This window comes from Apteryx mantelli, chromosome Z (assembly GCF_036417845.1).
Source record: "Apteryx mantelli isolate bAptMan1 chromosome Z, bAptMan1.hap1, whole genome shotgun sequence".
NCBI classification, from domain to species: Eukaryota; Metazoa; Chordata; class Aves; order Apterygiformes; family Apterygidae; genus Apteryx; species Apteryx mantelli.
Genome location: NC_090020.1, coordinates 56,948,207 through 56,970,874, shown reverse-complemented (window position 1 = coordinate 56,970,874; position 22,668 = coordinate 56,948,207). Strand labels below are relative to the sequence as shown.

Below are 22,668 nucleotides of genomic sequence, written 5' to 3'. Positions count from 1 at the left end.
TTATTCATTTTATGTTGATAGATTTATAAAATAAGTTAACTATAACCAACAAACAGTCAAATCTCTAATGGTTACCATGTCCTTAGATTTTTAGATGGAACAATATTTTTGAACTTGTTTATATGTTTCTGGGTTAGAAGAAGAAGCAAATTTGGTTTTCCTTTTTGATTTCGCTGTTGACTCTGCAGCTTGAATTAGTTTCTAAAATGGAATAATTATTTCTGCATCTGTAGAGAAGACTGGAACTATCGGTTTTTGGTTACGTGCTACCCAAATCTGCTTCCAGGTGGTCAGCTAGTCACTTTCTCTAGTTCAGTAGTTTGATTGCAAATGTGCTGATTATAAGTATTTTTTTGTAATGTTGTCTGCTTTAATAGCCTATAATGGAGTTGCATGCAAAATCCATTGCCTATTTTTAAATGCTTTTTATTTTCCCTAATGATTTTATTTAAGTGAAGATTCCAACAGCCTGAACTTCTAGGAGAAGAATTTTTATCAGTTATATGCTGTAGTAAAATGCCTTTAGCTGTGTATTTTGTCATGGAAAAAAGTCACTTGCTCTTTAGTGATCTCCCTAGTGGGAGCCTTGGTGTGTTATGTGATTTGAAAGATGGTGTATTCAGCATAACAATGTCTTTTGGGATGCTGCTATGGTGTATATATAGGGTATTGACTGGAATATAAGACATGAGTTTAGATGGTGATACTCTGGTTCTCCTTGAAATTTTTCTCTCAATTAATTTGTTTTCATAGAGGCCTGATTACAAGTGACTGACATAGACAGTATCAGCTGAGCTACAGGAATTAGCTGGCTATGCATTCTTCTCTGTTCAGATTTCAAAATTGTAAGTTTAAGCAATTATATTGGGATATATATCAATATTCAAATAACCAAATAAAGCCATACTAGGAGTACTGGTTTTCTGTTGGGGGGGGGTTGTTTCTTTATTTTTTTAATGTTTGTTTATTTTAAATGTTTTTTTGTTTGTTTTAAGGATGTTTAATGGTATTTGCTGTGCTGCTTAATAAGCAGGTGGACAATAGAAATGTTTTATTGGTGTGATTTGTTAGTGAAAAGCTTGCCTAACATTCAACTGAATGTTTAAGCAGGGAAGCATACCAAGGGATTTTTGTGTGCATTGAAAGGAAAAAAGTGGCTTTGGAGCATAAGCTTCTAGGTCATCTTCAAATACAAGCAAAATCCTGACAAAACAATGTCAGCTTGCATGTGAGAGGCTACATTTTTAGCTTCTCATGTTTCTTTTAGCTTTCATAAAAATAGGATTGTATGAGATGGTTAAAAGTATTACAGGCCAGTGACTGACATGACAGGTACATCTCTATAAACAAGTTTGTGCATAACGAATGAGCAAATGGATTTTTTTGCCTCATATGTACACATGCATGTAAGATATAAACAGCCTTCCCCCTCCTCCCCCCTACCCCGGCCCCAATGTGCTAGTTTGAATGCATTGGTAAAGCTGATACTACTCTTTTTTAGCTTCTATGACATCTCTACTTCTATTGTTCTTAGTGTCTTGAACTACAAGCATGAATGCCTAAAAACTTTTTTGTATAGTTGCTACAGCTACAAGTTCATTTAGTTTTCCCACTGAAATAAGGAAGGAGAGGAACATGAGGGGTTACATGTTATTCAGCAAACATGGAGTAAGTAGGTGGTATTATGCATGCTGGCAATGGTATTAGAATGTGGTCTTTAGTTTACTAATACCATTTAGTAAAAAACTTATCTACACTTAAATATAGCTCCTCTTTCTTTCTCTTTTGCTCCTTTGCCTCCCTCTCTTACCTAACAAGAATGCAGAGTAGAATTTGCAGTGATGCTGGGAAGTGGTTGTTGGACACTGTGGGATAACCAGAAAATGGGTACTTGTTATAATAGGGTAAACCATGATAGCTGTAAAACGTTTGGAGGTTGCAGCTACTCTGAGGTAGAATGAATACTCAGAAGTCACTTCAGAAATGCTTGGAAGGACTGTGCTAACCTTGTAACTATATGTTTTATAAGAACTTACTGTATGAAATTACTTATGATAGGGAATGTTCATACAATAATTTGAATTCTTATACCTTAAAATTTTTGCTTTTCATGATAGAGAATAGGAATTCATATGAAATCTATCAGTATGATAAAATTCAGTGATTAACGTAGACAGTTGTTATATAGGGTTTAACCAAATTCTTGAAAGATTGTGATGAATGGATCTGCCAGTGACTATACTAAACATCTTGTGGGGAGACTGATACTGAATTACTACTTTGGGATATCTTCAGTTGCTGGATGAGAAGACTGTAGTTATGTCATATTGTCCAGACTGTAGAAAGCATTTGTCTTTTACTTCCTATATTCGAACTTCTTGATTGTTGGGTGGACTATTAAATATATTGTCATATAGAGTGGTTAGAAAGACTGGTTATATGAAGCTATGGCATTACAGGCACTTCATAAGTTATTTTGACACTGGCTGTGAAATGAGCAGAACAGCAACATCTTGGATTAGAATCATCTACACAATGATTCTAATGTATCCATTACTGTAGCATTTAAGAATGAAACTTAAGAAATCAGACCTTAAGTATTGTTATGCTATACGAAGCTGCAGAAAGGATTTTCGGAATTGCTTTAGCACTTACATTCTATTCAAGCACCTATGTACCTTAAAATATTTAGACTGAAAAAAGTACATCTACTTCATTGCTTATAACTTGCAAAACAAAGCTTTTCCTTTAAGTATTATAAAAAAAAATTGTAAAGATTGATACACAACTGATGGATTGATGCCAGGGTTACTGGTAGCACAATTTAGCAAGGCACTGCACCTTGTGGTAAAACTGGTGTCACGACCTTGCTTTAGACCTGCTTCCCCTGTGCATCTGATGCAGGTGTCCTGCCCCCTTGCCTGGTGGCTGCTGCTGCTCCTTGTGGCTTGCCTTGCCAGAAGGCTTGTAAGAACCCAGTGACTTAATCACTGAACTGATTTGACCAATGAGCTTCTACTCTAGTAAGTGAGACCACCTGAAATTGCGTATGGCTTCACTAGGCTATGTTATGTGTATGTGAGGTGAGCCTCACTGGGTTGCTTACTGTTTTGTCTCAATGTCTGTTTTTGGTGTGCTTTTTATCTTTTTTTGCTACTTGAAGAGGAGAAATTTTAATCCTTACCTTGTGTCTCCTAGAGGGTAACAGTAGCTGGAGAATGTTGTTAAGGTGTTATGTTGGCACTCAGGAGCCAAAAATAAAAACATGCCTTGCATCCTTGAAGAGTAGGTGGAATCTGCAGAAGTTTAGACTGAGATTTTCAAGGTCTCAAACCACTATTTATGTCTTCGAGGTTAATGGGATGCAGCTTGTGATTTCTTCAATGTTATATTTGGCAAAATGTGTACAGTGCTTGTTGTAATTATGTGGGGGGGGGAAGTGAAATAATATGTATACACATTCAAATTATGACCTGGACTAATATTCATTAAATATCAAAGTTAAAATACATTTTAGAAAGCTATTATAAAATACTATTTCTAATCATTAAATGTTACTGAAGTAGTACCTTGCTTTTAAATTCCTTCAGCCTGCCCTTATTGAACCCCAGTTTAGATGGGATTTGAGAACAGGATACCAGAAAAGAAAAGAGAATTACCAGGCCTTTTAATAAACTTTAAATATTAGGCTTTGTTAATTTCCACCTAAGAGTTGTTGTAAGAGTGAGGTATCATCAAATGAAAAGTAGGGTTTGGTCAAGTTCCATTCATGGCTTTTCTGCTGACTTGAGTTGTGTACCTTACCTAGGTTCAGAAACAGTGTCCTTCAGCTTCTGTGATTGCAGGCAGGGTGTCTTTGTGGATCTTTCTCTTTCGCATGGTTTATGCATCTCTATATGTGAGATTATAAAAAGGAAGGTAGTGAAAGGCATCTGTGAACGCAAAGATTTTTAGTGGAATTTAATAGTGGATAATGGAATCAAAGACTGCTGTCCTCTTGTCAAGATATAAAAGACCTAGCAGATTATTTATGGTACCACATTGACACAAGCTAAAGCAAAGTTTAGGAGAAAATTACTGAGCAAGTTACTGTTGCTTACTAATCTGACAGTCTAATCAAAGCAAGCTGTGTATCTTAAAGGAAAAGTTCCAAATTGGAAGTATTTTTGTTATGTGTATGCCTAACCAAAGGGCTCTGGTGCTACTCTCTTCCAAGACATACTAGCAATTTTACATAAGATTATTTGACTAAAAAGTACTGAGATACCTAAAATTTGAAAAGTTATTGGCATAATAAAAGCAATTGTGCATCTGCTTTACAGACTTTTAGATGAGTTTTCAGGCTAGCCTTGTGGGAAGGAATGTCTTCCAACAGAGCAGGCAGATAAATCAGATTGTAAAATAAAAAGGGAGTCTGATCTTATGTGAATTGTAAGGGTGCAGAGACTGAGAACTTTTGTGTTCTTGATCTAGACATCAGCCAAATTGCTTGCTATCTTGGGATGGAAAAATTAATGCAATTAGAGGAAGAGTGAGACTATATATCAAATCACAGACTGCATTTGTTTTTACGAATGAGGCTAATGATTATGAAAGAGATTTTGTTTACTGGCCTACAAAAGGATCTTAGAGGCCATCCTTTTCAGCACAGTAGTTGGACAGGAAAGAGGGAGCATAGGGCTTTCCAAATACAGTCAGCTGTGTCAAACTTATGGTGGAAGACTCACAAAAACCTGAGGAGAGATTTGTGTTGACTGAGCAAATGAGGGAAGCTTAGACAGGAGTTGGAGGCAGCAAACTGTATTGTGTGGGTTTAGATTAAATTTCACCAGCTGCAAAACTTAGTATAAAAATTAAACTACAGCATACAGTGGCAATAGGCATAATAGGGATTGGGCTGAAATGTTAGTTTCAATTAAAGCTATGCATCTTCATTGTAAAGGATAACTATTTTTGGAGATATGGGGCAAAGAACCAGCTGAAATATTTTTGTGTGTATTGGTAATAGACCTTACTTGACTTACCTCTCAGAACCTCCTGAAGGCTCTGGTAGGAGGATTCCCCCCCCCAGGTCAGGGAATTACATAGATGAAAACAGTGCTTTAAATTTTATGGTCCTTCTTGGATCCTGTTTATACCAGGGATTTGATTTTTTTTTTCTTTCTTTTACTTTACTTTTATTTCTTTTTTACCTTGTCTGTGTTTAAAAAATAGATGCCCTTTTTTCTTTAAATCATGAGACAGAGGTGGTGTTTTTCCATTTTCATTTTTTTGAATGATATACTTGTTAATTCAGGCTTTGTGGGTGTTTTTATGGTGGTGGGTTTTTAGGGGGGTATTTGATGATGTGAAACAAGTGTATGTGTAACTGCGAAAGGGAAGAAAATGCAGTGGGGGAAGGGATACTTAAAACTATACTGAAACAGTGTATATGAGCTGTGAACAGCTAACTCTTCTGTACTACAGGCTTTTTTTTTATGTTCCTGTACATACATTAGTTTAGATTCATTGTGTTTGTTCACTTTCATTTCACACAGTGATCTGCAGTAGTGGTTCTGTCCAGCTTTCCCAGTTGGGAGCCAGAAAGCGCTAAGGTGAAATGCAACCCAACATGCAGTGTAGCCTGAACTTAGCGGAGACTTACTTTTATAATACTTTCCACTCTTGTCCTGTTTTACTTTTTTTTTTTTCTTCAGGTAACTTTTCCTGTGCCATCATTATATTAGAATTGATTTAATTTATATGGGAAAGCAATGACTTAAAGTCTTAACACTTTTGAGACCTGGATACCAATGCTCTGCATGTTTGTCTTGTTGCAATTTACACTTTAAAATCTCAAAACTGTTTCTAACTGATGGACTATTAAAGCACTTTTATGCTATATTTTTCTAATGAGTACCTAATTACCTCTTCAAGTCCCAGTGGCACTTTTCCACCCCTGCTGTGTCTTCACATTAGACTGCAGATTTCTTTTTCACGCCAGTGTTCTTTAGTACTTGTGAAGGAAAACAGATATTGAAGATCTGGCTTCCTTAAGTAGATGCCCTGCTTGGTATCAAGTGTCTGGGGGACAGTTTAATTTTTTTGTGTGTTTTGTTTGGTCTTTTTTTTTGCCTAGCCCATAGTAAGAAAAATGTACCATATGGAAGTGCCAGGAAAACTACTCATAAAACCAATGAGCTTATAGGTCCTGAAAAGCATTATGTTTTTACATATAGAATGTAAGATGCAAAAAATACAAGTAACTCTTTGAAGCCTTTATTTCCCCCTTTGAAACAGAGTTTCTAGACATAACACTGAACACAAGGTAATAGCTGTATAACTGATTAGGGGCTAGAGGAGGTGGTCAGTGAACTTACTTCCAATATACTGGCAACTGTATTATTAAAAAAAAAAAATACAGTGAGCTTTGTGAAGGTGTGGGACATGTGGACTGGATTCCCTCCAAGCTAAAATATCAGCATGTCAGTCATTTGTAGATCTGAACTCTCGTGTTTTGGATTGTTCCATGTGTATTATCGCAAAGCCTAAGCTAAACTGGTGCCATGCTTTTTCTGTTGGTTTCTTTGCCTCTTTTGAAGGTGCATAGCATACCTCACTTCATGACTAGCAATACCTTGGGGCACTGGCATCATGTAACCCTATGCATAGGTATCTGTCCTGTTATCTGATATATTGAATCTCATGGGTTGGCATTGAAGGTAGGTTAACAAACCAAAGGTGGACCTGTGCCCATCTGTAGAATCGGATGAAATCAATGCTCATTATCCCTTGATGTCTCTTTGCCTTATCTTCAAACCCTGATTGCTCAGTCTGATCTCTCTCAAAAGAGGTTTCTGCCAGACAGATAATTTAAATTTCAGTTTTGCAGCTCATTATTCAGCCATGGTTATCACTTTACATTGAAAATGAATATACTGGTCCATTGAAAATGTCTTTTGAATTGTTTTTCTGTGTGGGCAAGATGAAGACAAATGAATTACAATGTTTAATTTATTAGAATAGTGTATGCTTTTTGTTTTATAGAGAAATTGATGTAGTCTAATTGCAATTTATAACTAGAAAATAGAAAGAAAAACATATTAAAATTTAAGTGAAGACAGGGTAATGCAGGAATCTTCTTCAAAGAAAATGCCTTAGGAAACTGTTTAGTAAGATAGGCAATTTGGAGTCTAGGCCTATTTTTTTGTTGTTAATTTGACAGACAGATGTGAAATTAGAATAATCCATCTCTCTGAAAAGCTCTGGGTGTAGAGATAGGAGGAGAGGAGTATATGTAAGCCATGATATTTATATCTTTGCTTGTCCCACTGAACTGGTTACATATGGCCAAACTTGTTTTTCCAGGTTTCTGGCTCAGTTTTTCAAAGCACTTCAGAACAGTTACATGGATATAGAATTAGGTCCATCAATATCTATCTATCATTGATTTTTTTTATTTATCCTTGATGCAGATTTGTTACTCTTGCCTATAGAAGCTATTGTGGATTTGACAACACTGAATTTATTTGACTTTCTTTTTTTTTAAAAAAAGGCAGACTGTAGGCTTATGGTAGAAGGCATATAGGGGGACTAAACAATAAAAGACAAAGGAAATCTGTAGGACAGATTTGTTTTCTGTCTTGAATATACTGATAACATTTAATCCTCGAGAAGGCAGTGTTTTGGAAAACAGATGATACCTCAACCACTCTACTGTATTATCCAAACATACATCAAAAGGGCATATGTATGTGAGTATTTTTGGATCTGCAACGGGTGGTTAAAATACACGGATTCTTCCTCCCTCTTCTCCCCCCAATACTCAAATGGATGATACTAACTTAGTGAACACTGCAGAGAGACTCTTGGAAACGTGGCGAAGATACCAGGAGTTCCTGGCTCTTAGTTCTTACCTATCTTATACTGCATTATCTGCAGGCTCAGAAGTTGCATGCAGCAGAGATTTCCCTTGATCTGTCTTCTCTGACCACACAGTACAGAATTGTTTCCTTTTTCTTTTCTTACCTGCAAAAACTTTTTTTTTTCCTGTGTTGTCTTTTCAGAGCAATTATGGGGGCGTATTTTAATTCTTTAAAGTTTGGGGGGAGGAGGGTGGCTTTCTTTGTTTTGAGAAAGTGAATTTTGCTCCTTAACAAATGACCTAGGGCAGCAGTTTTCAAGGGAAGGCAAAATAGTTATGGCTCCTTGCCACCATCAGCTATTAGGGACTTGGAAAGCCAGGCTGACCTACTGCCAAACTAGGGTTGCAGGAATGTGTCGGGGCTTGCATCTCGCAGAGGCAATGAGGACAGGGAGCCTGGCTCTCCTAGGCATGTCTGCTGACTTTGCATCCCACATTTGGCTACTTGGGGCTGGCCTGGCCTGCTTTGATCCTTGCTCAATTCTCTGTGCACTCTTTAACTTCAGTGCTAAAATTAACTTTTTCATCAGGAAAGTTTCAGTTACATCATCTAATTTTACTACTTACAGCTTGGTAACACTCACATAGTGTATTGTGATCTCTATGAAAACCTTAAGGTTTTTCTGGTATGGATTTTGAAAAGTTAGGATTTGACGGTGTGCGCATACTGAACTGTTAGTGTTGGAATGAATTCTCTGAGAAGGGTGAAAAATAAAGGCTTTACCTTTTTGGAAATGTATCTGGTTATTTTACTATTTGCTTGTATGTACTGGTATAATTCCCCACTTAGGTGTTTGTTTTAAAATATGAAGGCCTTTTTTAAAACCTGTTATAGCTTAAACTGTCTCTCAATATAGGTGCTTGTAAGTAAGCTTGGCAAGTCTGGATGCCTGAGTTGATAGTGGGTTAGGTCTGAGATTTCAAGGGGATGAAAGACACCAGGGTGGGCTTTGCCTCCAGGCTACAATTAAGATCAAAGCCTCTTGGTAAAATTCCTACTATAAAGGTTGTTGACTGTCTGCTTCCTTCTGTTTCTCCTCGTTTTTCAGCTGGTAACTGTAGTAAATAAGTCTGACATGGCTTGTTCCTTATCATAAACTCCAGATCTTTTGTGCCAACTCTTGCATAGCCTGTTGGCCCCTGGAGTCTGACAAACCAGAGAGCTTTTTTTGGACAAATGCACAGAAAGTACGTGCATGTTTCCAATCCTTTTGTGACTGCCACAAGACACTGGGAAACGAGGAGTGAGGATGTTAGCCCTGTGAGGCTCTTGTTCCTGCAGTTGGGTCTGTGACAACCAAGTACTGACTGGAGCTTCCTTGATGTCAATCTCTTGATCAAATGTTGTCATGCATGACTGCGGTTTTATAATGGGCCATCCCAAGGTCTGCATGAAGCTGTGAAGTCATTCAGTCACTTCTTTATATCCAGCACCAAGTTTTGATTAATTTCCTTCATTTCCAAAACAAAATTGTATTATTGACAAAATTGTGGTCCTTGTGCTTTTAATATAGAGCAAGGTTTTTCTTTAAAAAAAAAAAAAACTAGAAAAAATTTTGGTTGTATGTAATATAAAATGTGTTAGGCTCCTAAATTTCATTAGAAAATCAGAACCCTTAATTTTTGTCCTCTTTGGTGTTCAAAGGTATGTTTAAATTACAGCTGAAGGTTTGTTAATGTATTTTCAGCTTCAAACATATATTGTGGCTAAAGGGCATGAGAGACTTACTATGAGATATGATACAAAGGATGCTGTAATGTTTTCTTGATGTTTCTTAGCCCAGACATTTTTTAAGATTTTTTTTTAAAAAAAAGGAAGTCCTTAGATAATAGACCTGAGATAAACTGAGTCATAATTAAAGGGTTTAGAAGATATTTTAATGTTCTTCCTCTTGAAGTAGTAGAGGTAATGGAATTTTAAATTATCATGAGAGAAAATCAGTTTGTATGTTGAATATGTCTCTAGAAATATTCCTAAATATAGGTATTATATTCTTGCCTTCTGTTAGAAAATGCAATAATAACCAGTTTGAATCTTTAAAAGCAATCTAACTTTTTCTTTACTGGTCTAAACTTCAAATAATCTATTTGTAAATGCGTATAATAGCTCATGAGTTGTATGAATTATCTGTCTAGGTTAACCATTCGCTTTCTCCTGATTCTTAGATCCAGATTTGTATTGTATGCCCTGGTCAAACCCATGACTCTAGGGGTCAAATTATGGACTTAAATAGCAGGGTGCTCTGTGTGCTAGTCTTCTATTCTGAAATCACTGGGGATAGCACCCTATTTTTCTCAACAAGAAAGCACTTAAGTTAATTGCCCCATTAGAGAGATACAGTAGCTCTTTCTGATCTGTAAGTAGCCTTCCATGCATAGCTGCTGAAGTTGGAAACACCTGCAGCCAAAGCAGTTTTGGAAAAAAAAGCTATTACTCTGCATGAAGAAAAATAAAATGCTCAAGTTCAAAATATCAATGATGCTGTGTTGGAGCAGCCCTAAAAGATTTGGCTTTTGGTCTATGCCTAGTGCTATCCAAAACAACATACAAAATTCTTTGTAAACTAATTTTAAGTGTCTTGTTTATTCAGAAGCAACTGTGTACGGTGTTTGTTCAGAGAGCAGGCTCCAGTCAATTGCAAACCAGCCAACAGCTGATTTCTCCTTAGAAAGAAACATTGCCTAATATAGATCAGAAATGCCAAACACCCAAGGGACAAAGTGCTAAAGATAAAGAGTTCAATCCTCAACTGTTCAAAGTCCTCAATAAAGCCTCTGGTTTACAAATTTTGGGTAGGACTCAACTGTTCCCACCTGCAAGCTTGTCTCAGGTTCCTGGCTCAAACATGGTAAGGTGCTGATATGTAGTGTGACCTTCTGTGCCCTTAAGGAAAAAAAATACTGGCTTTCTTATAACTCTAATCAATCAGTTCCTCTGAAGCTTTTCTTTATAGTAATTGAATGGAAAAAAATACTGGCTGCTCTCATTTTGTTGAGATGGTGAATGCAAAGAGACTACAGAGACAGTGTTACTGAATCTTGAAAGGCACTCCAAGGTACTCCTCTAATTGACTCATAGATAATAATTACACTGCTATAATGAGGGTCTGATTTCAGTAATTGAACTTGATGGATGGCTGTAAAAATAGGCTGTTTTTTATTCAGTAAGCCTTGATAACTTCAGTAGCCACTGGACTGCTAAACAGTGAGAGTGCCAAAGTTCAGGTGACTGTTTTAAGCATTTGGAGCACTGCTACAGTTCTCACCTGTGTCTCTTCCTTTCCACTCAAAGATCTGAAACTAGATTTTTAGAGTTGCAGCTCTCCCTCATCCTTCTTCATATTTTTGGCCCTTTCATAGTGAAACTACCACTTGGTGGTGGTGGTAGGGAGAATGTTAATAAAAACCTTAAAAAGCAATAACAGCTTCTACAAGCTTGTCTGACCAGTTCTGTGAAAGTTCAGGTCCTGAGTTGGCAGTATTATTCAGGCCACTTTGAGTGCTTAAAGCTCGGACAAACTGTTCTGTCATGTGTTCATGCTTCTGTTTTAGGTATAGTAATGATAGCCTCTGTGAGACACGAGCCAGAACAGAGGAACTTTGGCATTCCTTTATTCAGCAGTCATAGTTCTAGTGGAACTACTTTTTGAATGTGTAAAGCTAAATTCTTGGAGAAGCACATCCTGGCATTTTGTGTGTTCACTGGTCATGGCAAGGAAAATTCTGTCAAATAATTTGACTTCTAAAGTGTAACCAGATGCTGAAATGAAAGGCACACAAACTTTTTCACTTCTATAATCTTGCCCTTAGTGTTTGGGAGGCAATATGGCAACAGTAACAATGGGAAACAACTTTCTGGAGGCCTGATCCTACAATAGTCTCCTTTTTGTGTATATGTAGTACCTTCTCTTGTGGAGCTGACAAAAAACAAATGTAGATTCAATCAGACAGAAGTTCTTGGAGGTGTTATCTGACTTTTGCCTTCTTGGAGGAAAAAAAACACATTGGCAGCCACACTGAAATATAAGGGTTTTTTTGAGTGTCAATTTGGGGCCAGAGGCTGGTGAATCCCTTGGCAAATGTCTTCGTGTGCCCCTCAGACTTTGGCAATACACTGCTTTTTGTTGTTGTTTTTTTTTTTTCCCCCCACCAGTGAAAGTCCTGGGACAAACTCCAGTGGGAACATAATCACCTTTTACAAACAAGTATGCTTAGCATATTGAAAGCTGATGGGTGAGGACAGAATATAGTAAGAAGGCAGGTGAATTGAGATATCTTAATTAGAAAGGAGATGTCTTTATTTTTTTGAAGTATAGTGCGATATATACCTTTTAAAGATGTTGGGCAAAATGACTTATGAATCTGTGAATATATAGCTGATTTCTGGAATTCAAGCAGGATGTACAGCTTCCTCTCCCTGAAATTCTTTTCCAGTAATGTACTGCTGTACATATGTTAAGTTGTGTCTTCTAGAATGGATGAGATACATACATTCATCTGATAGTAAAGGAGTAAGGAAGATCTTTTGATTTCCTTCCTGCATTTTTTCTTTTGTTAATGGAACTATTAGTTGCTAAATAGTTAGTGATAACTACTTTGCTTTATTTAGCTGTATTCGTGCTTTACCTGTTTGTAGCGCATCAATAAACTTGATTCATTCTCACTTCACTAATGTGCAAATTTAACTTAAAAGAAAAAAAGCTGTGTACTTCTACTAATGCAGCACATCATAATAAAGCCTTGCAAGTAGCTAGATCTTATTATGTAAAAGAAAATTTTTCAAGTCTTAATATATTGCAGTACATCAGTTAATGTGCTAGGAAGTACTGCATTGTATATAATTGAGAACAAACTCTCAAATTAAGCAAGGAAATAGTACTTTGTAATTTATCCTTGATGTCTTTAAATCAGTGAAGTTCTATTATGGGAGGAGGGCTTTGGGAATAAAATTCTCATTTCAGGCAGTTCACGGCAATATTTGTGCCTTAAACCAGGAGTCGGCATCCTCTTTGTATATGAAAGATGGCGAGGGCCTGATAGTAGTGGGTGTTTTGAGAGGGGCGACTCGCTCAGTTGGAGCTGGGAACTTTTGTTTTCCACAGCAATTCTGGCTCTTGATGTGTTTTGAGGTATATGTGGCCTGTGAATTAGGAAGTAGAAGTATGTTCCTCAAAGGGCACAAAGGTAGTGCTCTTCTGCAGAGTGCGTTCTGCTGCCTTTGGTTTCTGAGGTTTGGACGATGCCCCCCATTGCAACACTGTGGTAAATCCTCTCTGTGGTAGAGCAGTTTTCTTTTGTGAATATTCATATAAAAAAGCAGTAAGGGACAATAGTTTTTCCTTGAAGCAATGTTTGTATATGCGGTATAGGACAGATTAATGTTTATGAATCCATTATGGTCGTCTTGGAGAGGAGCAATAGCCATTACGTACAGTCGAGAAATCCTTGAGCTTTTGCTGATGATTTGAAACCATTGAGTGCTTAGAGATCTCAGCTAAGACAGAGGTCTGCTTTGTTAGGCAGTTTCTAAACGTAGTTATAGATAATACTAGTCTTGGAAGGTCAGTGAGCAAAATGGAGAAGACGAAGGCTGGGTGAAAAAGATACTACTTTCATTTTATGCTATGTTGTAAAATTAAATTGCTTGTTCAAAGATGCACAATAAAATGTGGCAAAACTTAGACTGCGTTTTGTGTTCTGTCAGTGAAATAACATTCTTCTGCACTGTGTACTCCTTAGTGTTCGTTTTTATTTAAGTAGTATTTAGTAACAGGTCAGAAAATCCTATGGAAGCTTTCTCAGTTCTGCTACTGTGCTCCTTCCCTACTCTTAACAGTAGGTAGCTTCTGTCTCCATTGTTTTAGCCATTAATATCTAAAGAGAATCTCCATTTTTAGCTCTTACATGCCACTAGTGTGCAATACTGCTATGTGAAAGCGGATGCATGAGAAGCGTGTGAGTATGACGACACAGGGATTCAATTTCAGGTTTTTAAATTCAGACCTTGTTAGTGCATCTTTAAAAAGATTGTTTTTCTGTATAGTGAGGCCCAGAAATATACTCTTGATACTACTTTTTCTGACTGAGGGCTGATGCTTCATCCTGGTTATCTTCATATAAATAGAAAACCCAAATCTCTAACCTTGCTTTCTGTTATGAGTGCTCTGCATTAAAAAGAGCCTCTGGGGCAGGTGGCTTTTACTGACTGCTGGTTTGCTTTGTGACAAGAATTGAGTGCAATGAAGAAAAGCTCTCTATTCAGATGTATAAAAATATGCATCAGTACCTTTGTACTGTCTCTCTGGGTTTCATGCAACTATTTACTGCCTTTAAGTAAAAAAATAATTAAAGTCATCTTGAAAATAGTGTATTTCAGAGAGGGACTTCTATCAAAATACTTCATAAGAGGTTCTGTATTGTTCCAGAGCAAGCAAAAACAAGAGTCTGGCAGGCAAAAGAAAATACATGGCTATATGCTTAAGCACATTACATGCATTGACTTGTTTCCTGGCATGTGTTCTTTATGTCCTGACCCCTATCCAGGCGATTTTTGCACTACAAATCTTTAAATGGCTTTCATTCCCTAAACAGTAATTTCATTGACCTTGCTCCAGGCCTCCATGCCCCAAATGTTTCTTTCTCTGTTCTTCTTGCAGTTCTGTTCTTGCTATGCAGTTATATTGTAGGTGTTCAGAAATGGCTAGCTGATTGGCTATGGAAATAGAAGAAAACTTTTTCAACTTGAACTATTTATTTATTTTAGTTGTTATTCTTCACTGAAACAATACAAGAAATCAAGACGTTAATTGACCTGCAGATTATGACATTTCCAATAGTATGATTGGTAGTAGTTTATGGATAAAAATATTAATGTTATCCTTGTTACTTCTGTTGGTGAGAATTTGATGCCTAGTTTTGTGTGTGTCTTATCTCCTCTATTCTTACCATAGTTTCCATGTTCTAAACTTTTGGGGAAAAACTTTTAAATAGAGAAATGTTATAGTGCTTATGTGTATATATTTGAGCTTTAAGCTGAAAAAGAAAGTTAGCTCTTTATATAATTGATGATGAAAACATAATGCATATTCAGGAATGCTGGAAGTAGCTAGTTATGTGTTTTAACAAAATCATGGAAATCAACAGTCATTACATGATGTTCCTCTTGCTGTTTAGAGATGCTATTTGTTAGTCCAAATACGTATGTATTGTGGTTTAGTTAGCTATTAGATGTAATTAACTTAAGACTAGTTATTCAAGCATAAAGCCACATTAACAGCAATAAAACTGCATTGTCAATAATGCAAACTTTTAATCAATTTTAAACTCTAATTAGGTTAATGCAATAAAAAGTTAATGTTTTTTTGTTGCTTTTGAATACTGTATACTTGTTCAGACAAGGGAAAGGCATTTTCAAATGTTATTAGATATGTAGCTGAGCAAAGGTGAGACACAGTGTAGGCAACTGGGGTTAAAACTGCTCTTCCTGACCTGAAAAGGTCAACTTTTTGGGAGGCCAAAGTAGTTAAATCTCTAAATAGATTTGGCTCTTGATATCCGGTGAGCAAAGAGCTTCTTGCTATTACTGTTTTTAAAGAGGAACGGAGTCCCCTCAGGGCCTGTACTGAAGCTAACCAGGATGACTTATTACTATGCTTTAAATGGAAATCTTGATAGAGCTTTTAGTACCTACACCTGCCCAAGCATCTGTGTGCTCAGTGCGTGTTGTTTCTTCCTCAGGCAGAGCAATCACTTGAACCTTCTTGGACCACTAGCATCTGTGATATGGATCTATGCAAATCTTGGGTTTCGTCGTGCTAAGCACAGACATGTCATGGCAAGACCAGTAAGGCCTGACTCTGCTCCCTTCTGTAGGGGGCTTCTTATGACCTTTGTGAAAGACTATCTAGGGGAAATTACTGAAGAACTTAAAATATCAGACAACTGAGGAATAATACAAAAAAAAAAATGTAAAATTTTAACAAAATTTAACTTTCTTATAACGAGTCCTACTTTATAACAATTATGAGGGGAAGGCAGCTTTTCATTGGCGATAGATAGATGTCTGGAATATGCTTAAATCCTTAAGCTGTATTTTTCTTGCTGTTATTAATACTATATTTAGTGTGTGAGTGAATGTGTACCTCATCTTCATTCACTTTTCTTAAAAAGGGGGGGGGGAAACAACTGAGCACCCCAAGCCAAACTCTTAAATACTGGGCAGCATTGAAGTACGCTCTATGAAAATACTATGTCAATGTTAACTTCAGAATTGGCTGTTTCTTCATTATTCTATGGAACGGATTGCCAAATGCAGTTATAACAATCTTGGGAACCATGAGGATTCATTATTGTGAGGCTAGACCATATATAAACATGTGATTCTTTAAAAGGTCTTATGTCAAGTACAGATTGCCAGGTTGCTTTGAGCTGTAAAATCCACTTTGGTATAAATTTAGTTTTCTGCAACTGCAGCATCTAGTTTTCTAATAAGTTCTTTTGCTGTTGCTGGCACCCACTGCTCTCTGTTTTGCAGTGGAACTTAGTAGCATGCTTTCAAGTGGCAGGCATCCAGCTGAACACTGCCTATTTCAATTTATATTCCATGTGCTGTGCGTTGGGTGATAGAGGATGGTGGGCTACAAAATGGCCACTGCTTGTGTATACTAACTTTGCATTGCCCCGTCTCCTGACATTTAGTTTCTTATTCTGGGAATATTCAAATATATTTGGTTGTTGGCACTGTTCTTAATTAACCTTAATTGTTTTTTTCCAGTTTTCTGTTTGGAAATGTTGTCAGTTTTCTGAGGGGGGGGGGAGAAAGAATTTGTGGAGGGGGAAAACAATACAATTCTAAGCTGTATAAACAAGCATGCTTATACTTGTACCAATGTTTATTTAAAGCTAGTTATATGAACCAATGGTTTATTTTCAGAGGTGCTTAGCAGTTTTAAGTGGCTAATGTTAAGGACCAGGGTGTGGCAAACCTTTATTTCAGTGTATGTGTGAACTGAGCAATTTGAGGTACCTCCTGCAGGCTCTTGCATACCTAGAAGGTGATGGGGTTTAGGTTAATTGAACTGGAAGCTGATGACTTTACTGATGAGATATAAACAAGCTTGAAGCAAAAAGTATTTAGCTGGTGAGATGACAAGCTGAGCCTTGGTTTCTTGCAGGCTTTTATAGTCATGTTCTGTGAAGGCCATTTAGGGTTTTCTAGTCTTGCTCTGTAAAGAATATAGTCAGAGGATCAAGTCAAATATCCTTTTAGGCTACTGCTAGAAACAGGTTACTGAACTGTGGCTCAGAATTTTAAAGAACATAGTGTGAGTTCAGAAAGACTGATCTTTCTCAACTGTGTATTCCATGTTTTCATTAGTTGATAGGGAGCCATATTTAATTTTTTGTCCTGTTTTCTGTTCCAGTCTTCTGCTTCTTGCTTGTTGTGCTCCAAATCCAGGTTTTTCCCCCAACAATATGGAATCTAATCCAAAGCAAGTACAGAGCTAGAACTAAGTATACTTCTGAATTACTGTAGTAGAAGATTGAATTTTGGAATTCAGTTGGTTTGGGAAAATCTGTTTGGATGTAAAACAGGAATATCTGCTTCTGTATCATCACTGCCATGATCCTGCCATAGGAGGATGCTGCTGCTGGAGCTCAATGAGCAACAGTCTATGGAGGAAGGGCAAGCAGGAGGCAAGCCTCCACTGTCTGAGCAAAAGGGAGAAGGATTGGGACTAGAAGACCCTTAGAAAATCTGTCTGAGTAGAGAAGACAGAGGAGAACATTATTCCTTTATACTTTGTGAAGATATTCAGTGACCCACCAGCTTTAGAACAAATGTTTTCTTTCTGAAGATTGCTCCTTTCCCAGCCTGTTACAGATTGCATCTCAATGTTATACTTGTTAGATTGTTGGTTTATTATGCTGATTCACTTGACTGTTTTAACTGCAGTCATATTTTGCTTTAGATCGATACTAGGACTTACTTTTTCATATTGCTATTGCATGCTTTCTTGTGTGCATTAGACTTTTAAGATGGAGATTTGCCTCTGTCTCCAATATAAGGAGTAAGTTTTGTCAAATCTTGCCTCAGTAAGAAGTTTCTCTTGTCCCCCCCCATCCCCCCCCGTCCTCTTCCCCCCTCCCCGGATTTTCCCGGAAAGAAGGTGCATTATGCAAATTTTCGTCACTGCTTTAAAGCATTTAAGTGTTGCTGATGGTGTAAATGATAAATACTGAATGAAATGCTGATATGGTGTTACTCTTGTGGGATAGTAAGCTGAGCATATCTAATAAACTGTTCTGAATGTATTCCTTTTCATTAATTTAGAAATTAAATAAGTAAAAGATTATTTTATTTCCAAAACAGGTGCCTGGAAAATGGAGAAGACTTTGAATAGAATTCATCCAATTTCTGATCCAGAAGCAACATATTTTCTACAAGTATCATGGGAAAAAGATTTAGGCACTGGCTTTGTTATAATGCTTAGTGATGCTCAGTGTGCATGGACTGGGACAGGTAATAATGGAAAGAAAATTTTTTTTTAATTACTACTCTTTATTATTATTATATTTTGGGCAGTGTCTTTTAGCATTTTCTAAACTGTGACCTTCAACTTGCATCAAAAAGTGTTTTTTTGGAAATCACCTCTACTCAGTGACGGAGGAGGTATGATTCGAGATCACCTGGGATGTGTTCAGATCTCTCTGGAATCTATGGAAAGTTTGCATGTCAAAACTAATACTAATTCATTTAACATAAGGATATGCCATGTCTTGTTCTTTCTCACTAATGTAATTTCCTGCAATGTACTGCATCTGTCATCTTCAGATCCTTAAACAAATATACCATGCAAGTATTGCTTATGAATTACATAGTTCATGAAGCATTTAATTGCAGATGGCTTTTAAGCCATGGCTTAATAAGATATTACTATTTAAATGTAGATGTATTCAATGTAATGGGCGGCTGTTTTTTTGAGAGGGTGTGTGTGTGTGTGTGTGTATTTTTCTTCCTGGGGATAAATTACTGGAAGAAAAAAAGAATGGCCTGTGGGTTTTTTCTCCACAAAGAAACCTGAATAAGAGGTTGGATCTCCTAATGTGTGCATGTTTCTCTTTCCTGCCTAATGAAAGACGAGATTTGTGTCCTTTAGAAATGTATGTCAGATACTTCATCAAAAGCACTTCTCTCAAGGGCAATAATATTTCAAAGGGAGGAAAAACCTATGTATTAAACAGCCTATCACAGGCAAAAATATTTTCCTGACCCTTTTTCTGAATTACAAGAACAGATATCCCTGGTTTCTTCCTTTCTTTTCCCCCTGCCCAGTGGAAGTTAAGATGTTTCTTCCCAGTCCCTCTGTAAGCCATCCTTTCAAATAAAACTGTTGTTTTTGTAATGCTTTATACATTTTCTTTTCTAAGAAGCTTAATTCATTAGCTTTCTTTTGAGTACGATTTTTATCATTTTTTTCTTTTGAACACAGGAAAAGGGACTAATTTAAAAGGTATCTATGTATGTATTAAGTCTGCTCTTTCATATTCCTTTTAACATTTCAAACATTCTGTTGAATAGGAGTTCCTGCACAAAGGGTGTGCACACACCCACACTCCCTGCAGGCAGATATGAATATCCTACTGTCAAATCAAAAAGCTTTATAAGTGTATATTTTCAACATAACAAAAAAGATGTTGATGTTAAATGCTTAACTAATGAGTATTCCATTATTTTTGTCTAAAAGCTTTTGATTTTGTTGTTATAACAAGAGAAGGTGTTACTTTTAAAATCAGAGGTTAAAATTGGCAAAAACCTGTTACTTCTTCATCTGTTAGTTTTCTAAAACCTAATGTTACTATAACTGAAAGAGTATAGGGAAAAAATACGTACATGCAGTTTTTATTTTGTTAACTTCCTGCATCTGACAGAACTGCTAGATGGTCATTTCATAAAACAGAGGACCAGTGAGAGCAAGATGACCTCACTCTATTAAAAGGAGAAAAGTCTCCCCACAGTTTAGCATGAACACTGGGTACTCGTCCAAAGGATGGAGCTTTATTCCTTTTGTAAGAAGCTGATCCACTTCCAAGGAATTCCTGTCAAATTTGTAATCCTTTCAATAACTTCATTAGGAGTCAAAGTCCTTGTGCCTAAGATTTTTCTACTGTATAGGTCTTAGTTCTCATAAATTCATAATTGCTTTTGATCTTTTTTCCTAACTCAGTACATCTTATTTAAGACTACTTAAATCCCAACTTTGAAACCTGGAAGGGGAGAAAGCAGTAGTCAGAATATTTTTGCTGTGGGAAATCCCTTTTAGGTTTCTTATGCTGTGGATAATTTTGCTTGGCAAGACCTACCAGGAAGTAAATGAGAGCTGCTGATGGAGTTGTCTTTTTTGAGTTTTGTATATTTAATGTGATGATGAAGTGTTGGAGTCTTACTATTTAAACAAAATTAAACAAAAATGCATAATCTTGGGGCAGGGAGGGAAAACATATAGGAATATTGAGTATAATCTAACATATTCATTTGATATAGGATTAAAGAACTACAGATACATGCATTTAGGAATGTCATTTCTTCAAAGATTGGTTCTTCTGTTAGTTCTGTAAGATACAGAACTACACAGCGTATACAAACACAACAGAAGAAGAATCCCAGTGCTCTGTTACAGCATACTGACTTTATATTTTTTGAGATTGAGTTTATCTAATTTCCTCAGTGTTCATTTTTGTTTCTTCAGTGCTCATTGCTTTTTAAACACTTTCATGCTCTAACATTTCTGACTTATTTTTTCAGCCCCCTGCCTTGCCTCACAGTGCAAGGGATACCACACTTCTGTCTGCATGGTTTTGTTTGTTTTAAAACGAATGCTAACATACTGGCAGCCTTTCCTCCCTCAACTCTGTCTACTGTCCTGTACAAGAAATAAGTTAGCTAATGAGGAGTAGAAAATGATTGGTGGCTGTAGCTTAAAGTAAGAGAAATGTTCTGAGGGTAAGTTTCATGCCTTCCTTTCCCCTCTGTATTCTTGCTGCTTGCAGTGGATCGCTAGCTTCTCAAGATGAGCGCTGACCAACACTATAACCACAATCTTTCACTGACTTGTATGCTTAACTTTATTCCTGTCAGTATGTCCACTTATTTCACTAGCATTTTTTGCCTGTGCCAAACTAACAGTTTCAAGAATGCACTTCAGTTTGCACATTGTGTTAGGAATTATGGGTTTGACTTTAGTATCAATAACAAAGAAATTGGGGGGGGGACGACAAAAAACCTAAGGATCTATGAAAACAGAAAATGAAGATAGAATTCCATGGGTTAAGTGCAGCATTATTTGTATGAATATTAAAAATTCTTTCAGTTTCTGTTGGGGGAAGGGACATAAGATGCAGCTGGCAATTAAGGTCTTGTTTCTGATGTCTGTTTCATGCTTAAAATAGTTTAAAACATAAACTTGGAAAATGCCTTTATCTCTTTATCTGAAATATTTAAGAGGTGGGTCTGAGGTTGAACATGGTTGACTTGGATTAGAATGAGATAGGGAAGACCTGATAGCGTAAATCTACAGCCCCCTGCTTTAACTGCAGCATGAGAGAGCTTAGACAAGCATCACTTGTCTAAGGCTGTAGTGGTACCAATTGCATTATGAAATTGATGCCTGTCAGTCTTAATGCATGAGTATTGATACACAACTGATTCTGATTTCACAGCTGTCTGGTAGGTCTTTTTGTGTTTGCAGGGCTGCATCCTGGCATCTCTGGCTCATGTTCCTATTCACCAGCTGCAGCAATGTTTGGCACTTAAGGAAAAAAGCTATAGTGCAGCATTGCAGTTGAACATTTATACTGGGGCTTTGCACTTAAGGTCCTGTTTGTAGGACATGTACCAGATAGCAATAAATGTAGCCTTCTGTCTTAGCCTCTCTCCCCTCACATATCAGAAAAGGCTTTCATATATTAGAAAAAAAGAAATTTGAGATGTCCATGTAGTGAAAGAAGGATGCTGTTGCTTTTTATCAACTTTTTTCTTCTCTAAAATGTAGATCCTTGCCAAAGATCTTTTAAACCCTAACTTAGTGAAGAGGGCAGCTGCTTGCTTTTTGCTCTGTTTCCATTTATCTTCTTGGGTTGAAGAAATAACTTGAAGTGTAATGGTAAAACAAGTAAAATCATGTTCTCAAAAGGATAATACTAAAATCTAAATGTCTTGAATCTTTAGTTTATTAGCCATCTCAGAGTATTTAGATGTGCTATAGCTCACCAGTATTGGGGCATGCAAAAACATTGATGTATGATTATCTGTCTATAACATCTCCTCTAATAGATGGCATGATACAGTTTCCATTTCAGGATTTCTTTAATGAAGAACATATATAGGGTTTACAAATCTATAGGTATATGCAGCTATAATATGGTTTTCTTTTCCCTGACCTCTTTTCCCCAACCTGCTCCCCCCCGTAAATAATGCAGTTTAAAATCTAAGGATGAAAGCCTCTTTTGCAATTCAGAAATATTGAATATAAAGTTATTTTATTTCTGGCTTATTATAATGTGCAGGAGTGCTGTGGAACATACTTTCTTTAACTGTAAAGGCATTTTTGTAATGCTTTTAATATCCGCTGAATATTTGTGGTGTTCAGACCTTGACCTTTACTATAATGTTCAACTAGTCTGTGTGATAGGTTTCCTCTTGTGTGTTGTGTGGTTTTTTTTGGGGGGGAAGGGAGGGGGGAATTCTCAATTTTGAGCCTTGTCCA

The 22,668-nt window shown here is 36.8% G+C and overlaps 1 protein-coding gene across 7 annotated transcripts in view; it reads left to right on the top strand.

Moving 5' to 3' along the window:
• Positions 1 to 22,668, top strand: part of XRCC4 (X-ray repair cross complementing 4) — a 196,245-nt gene that overhangs the window by 1,613 nt on the left and 171,964 nt on the right. For 5 of the 7 annotated variants that reach the window (XR_010886987.1, XM_067316286.1, XM_067316287.1 and 2 more), the window contains 2 exons: positions 754 to 845; positions 18,276 to 18,425. Coding sequence is in view for 6 of the 7 variants with exons in the window: in XM_067316286.1 (XP_067172387.1) it covers positions 815 to 845; positions 18,276 to 18,425 (181 nt within the window). In the remaining variant the exon portion in view is untranslated. The remainder of the gene's footprint in view (positions 1 to 753; positions 846 to 18,275; positions 18,426 to 22,668) is intronic. The other 2 variants (XM_067316288.1, XM_067316289.1) reach the window with 1 other exon arrangement.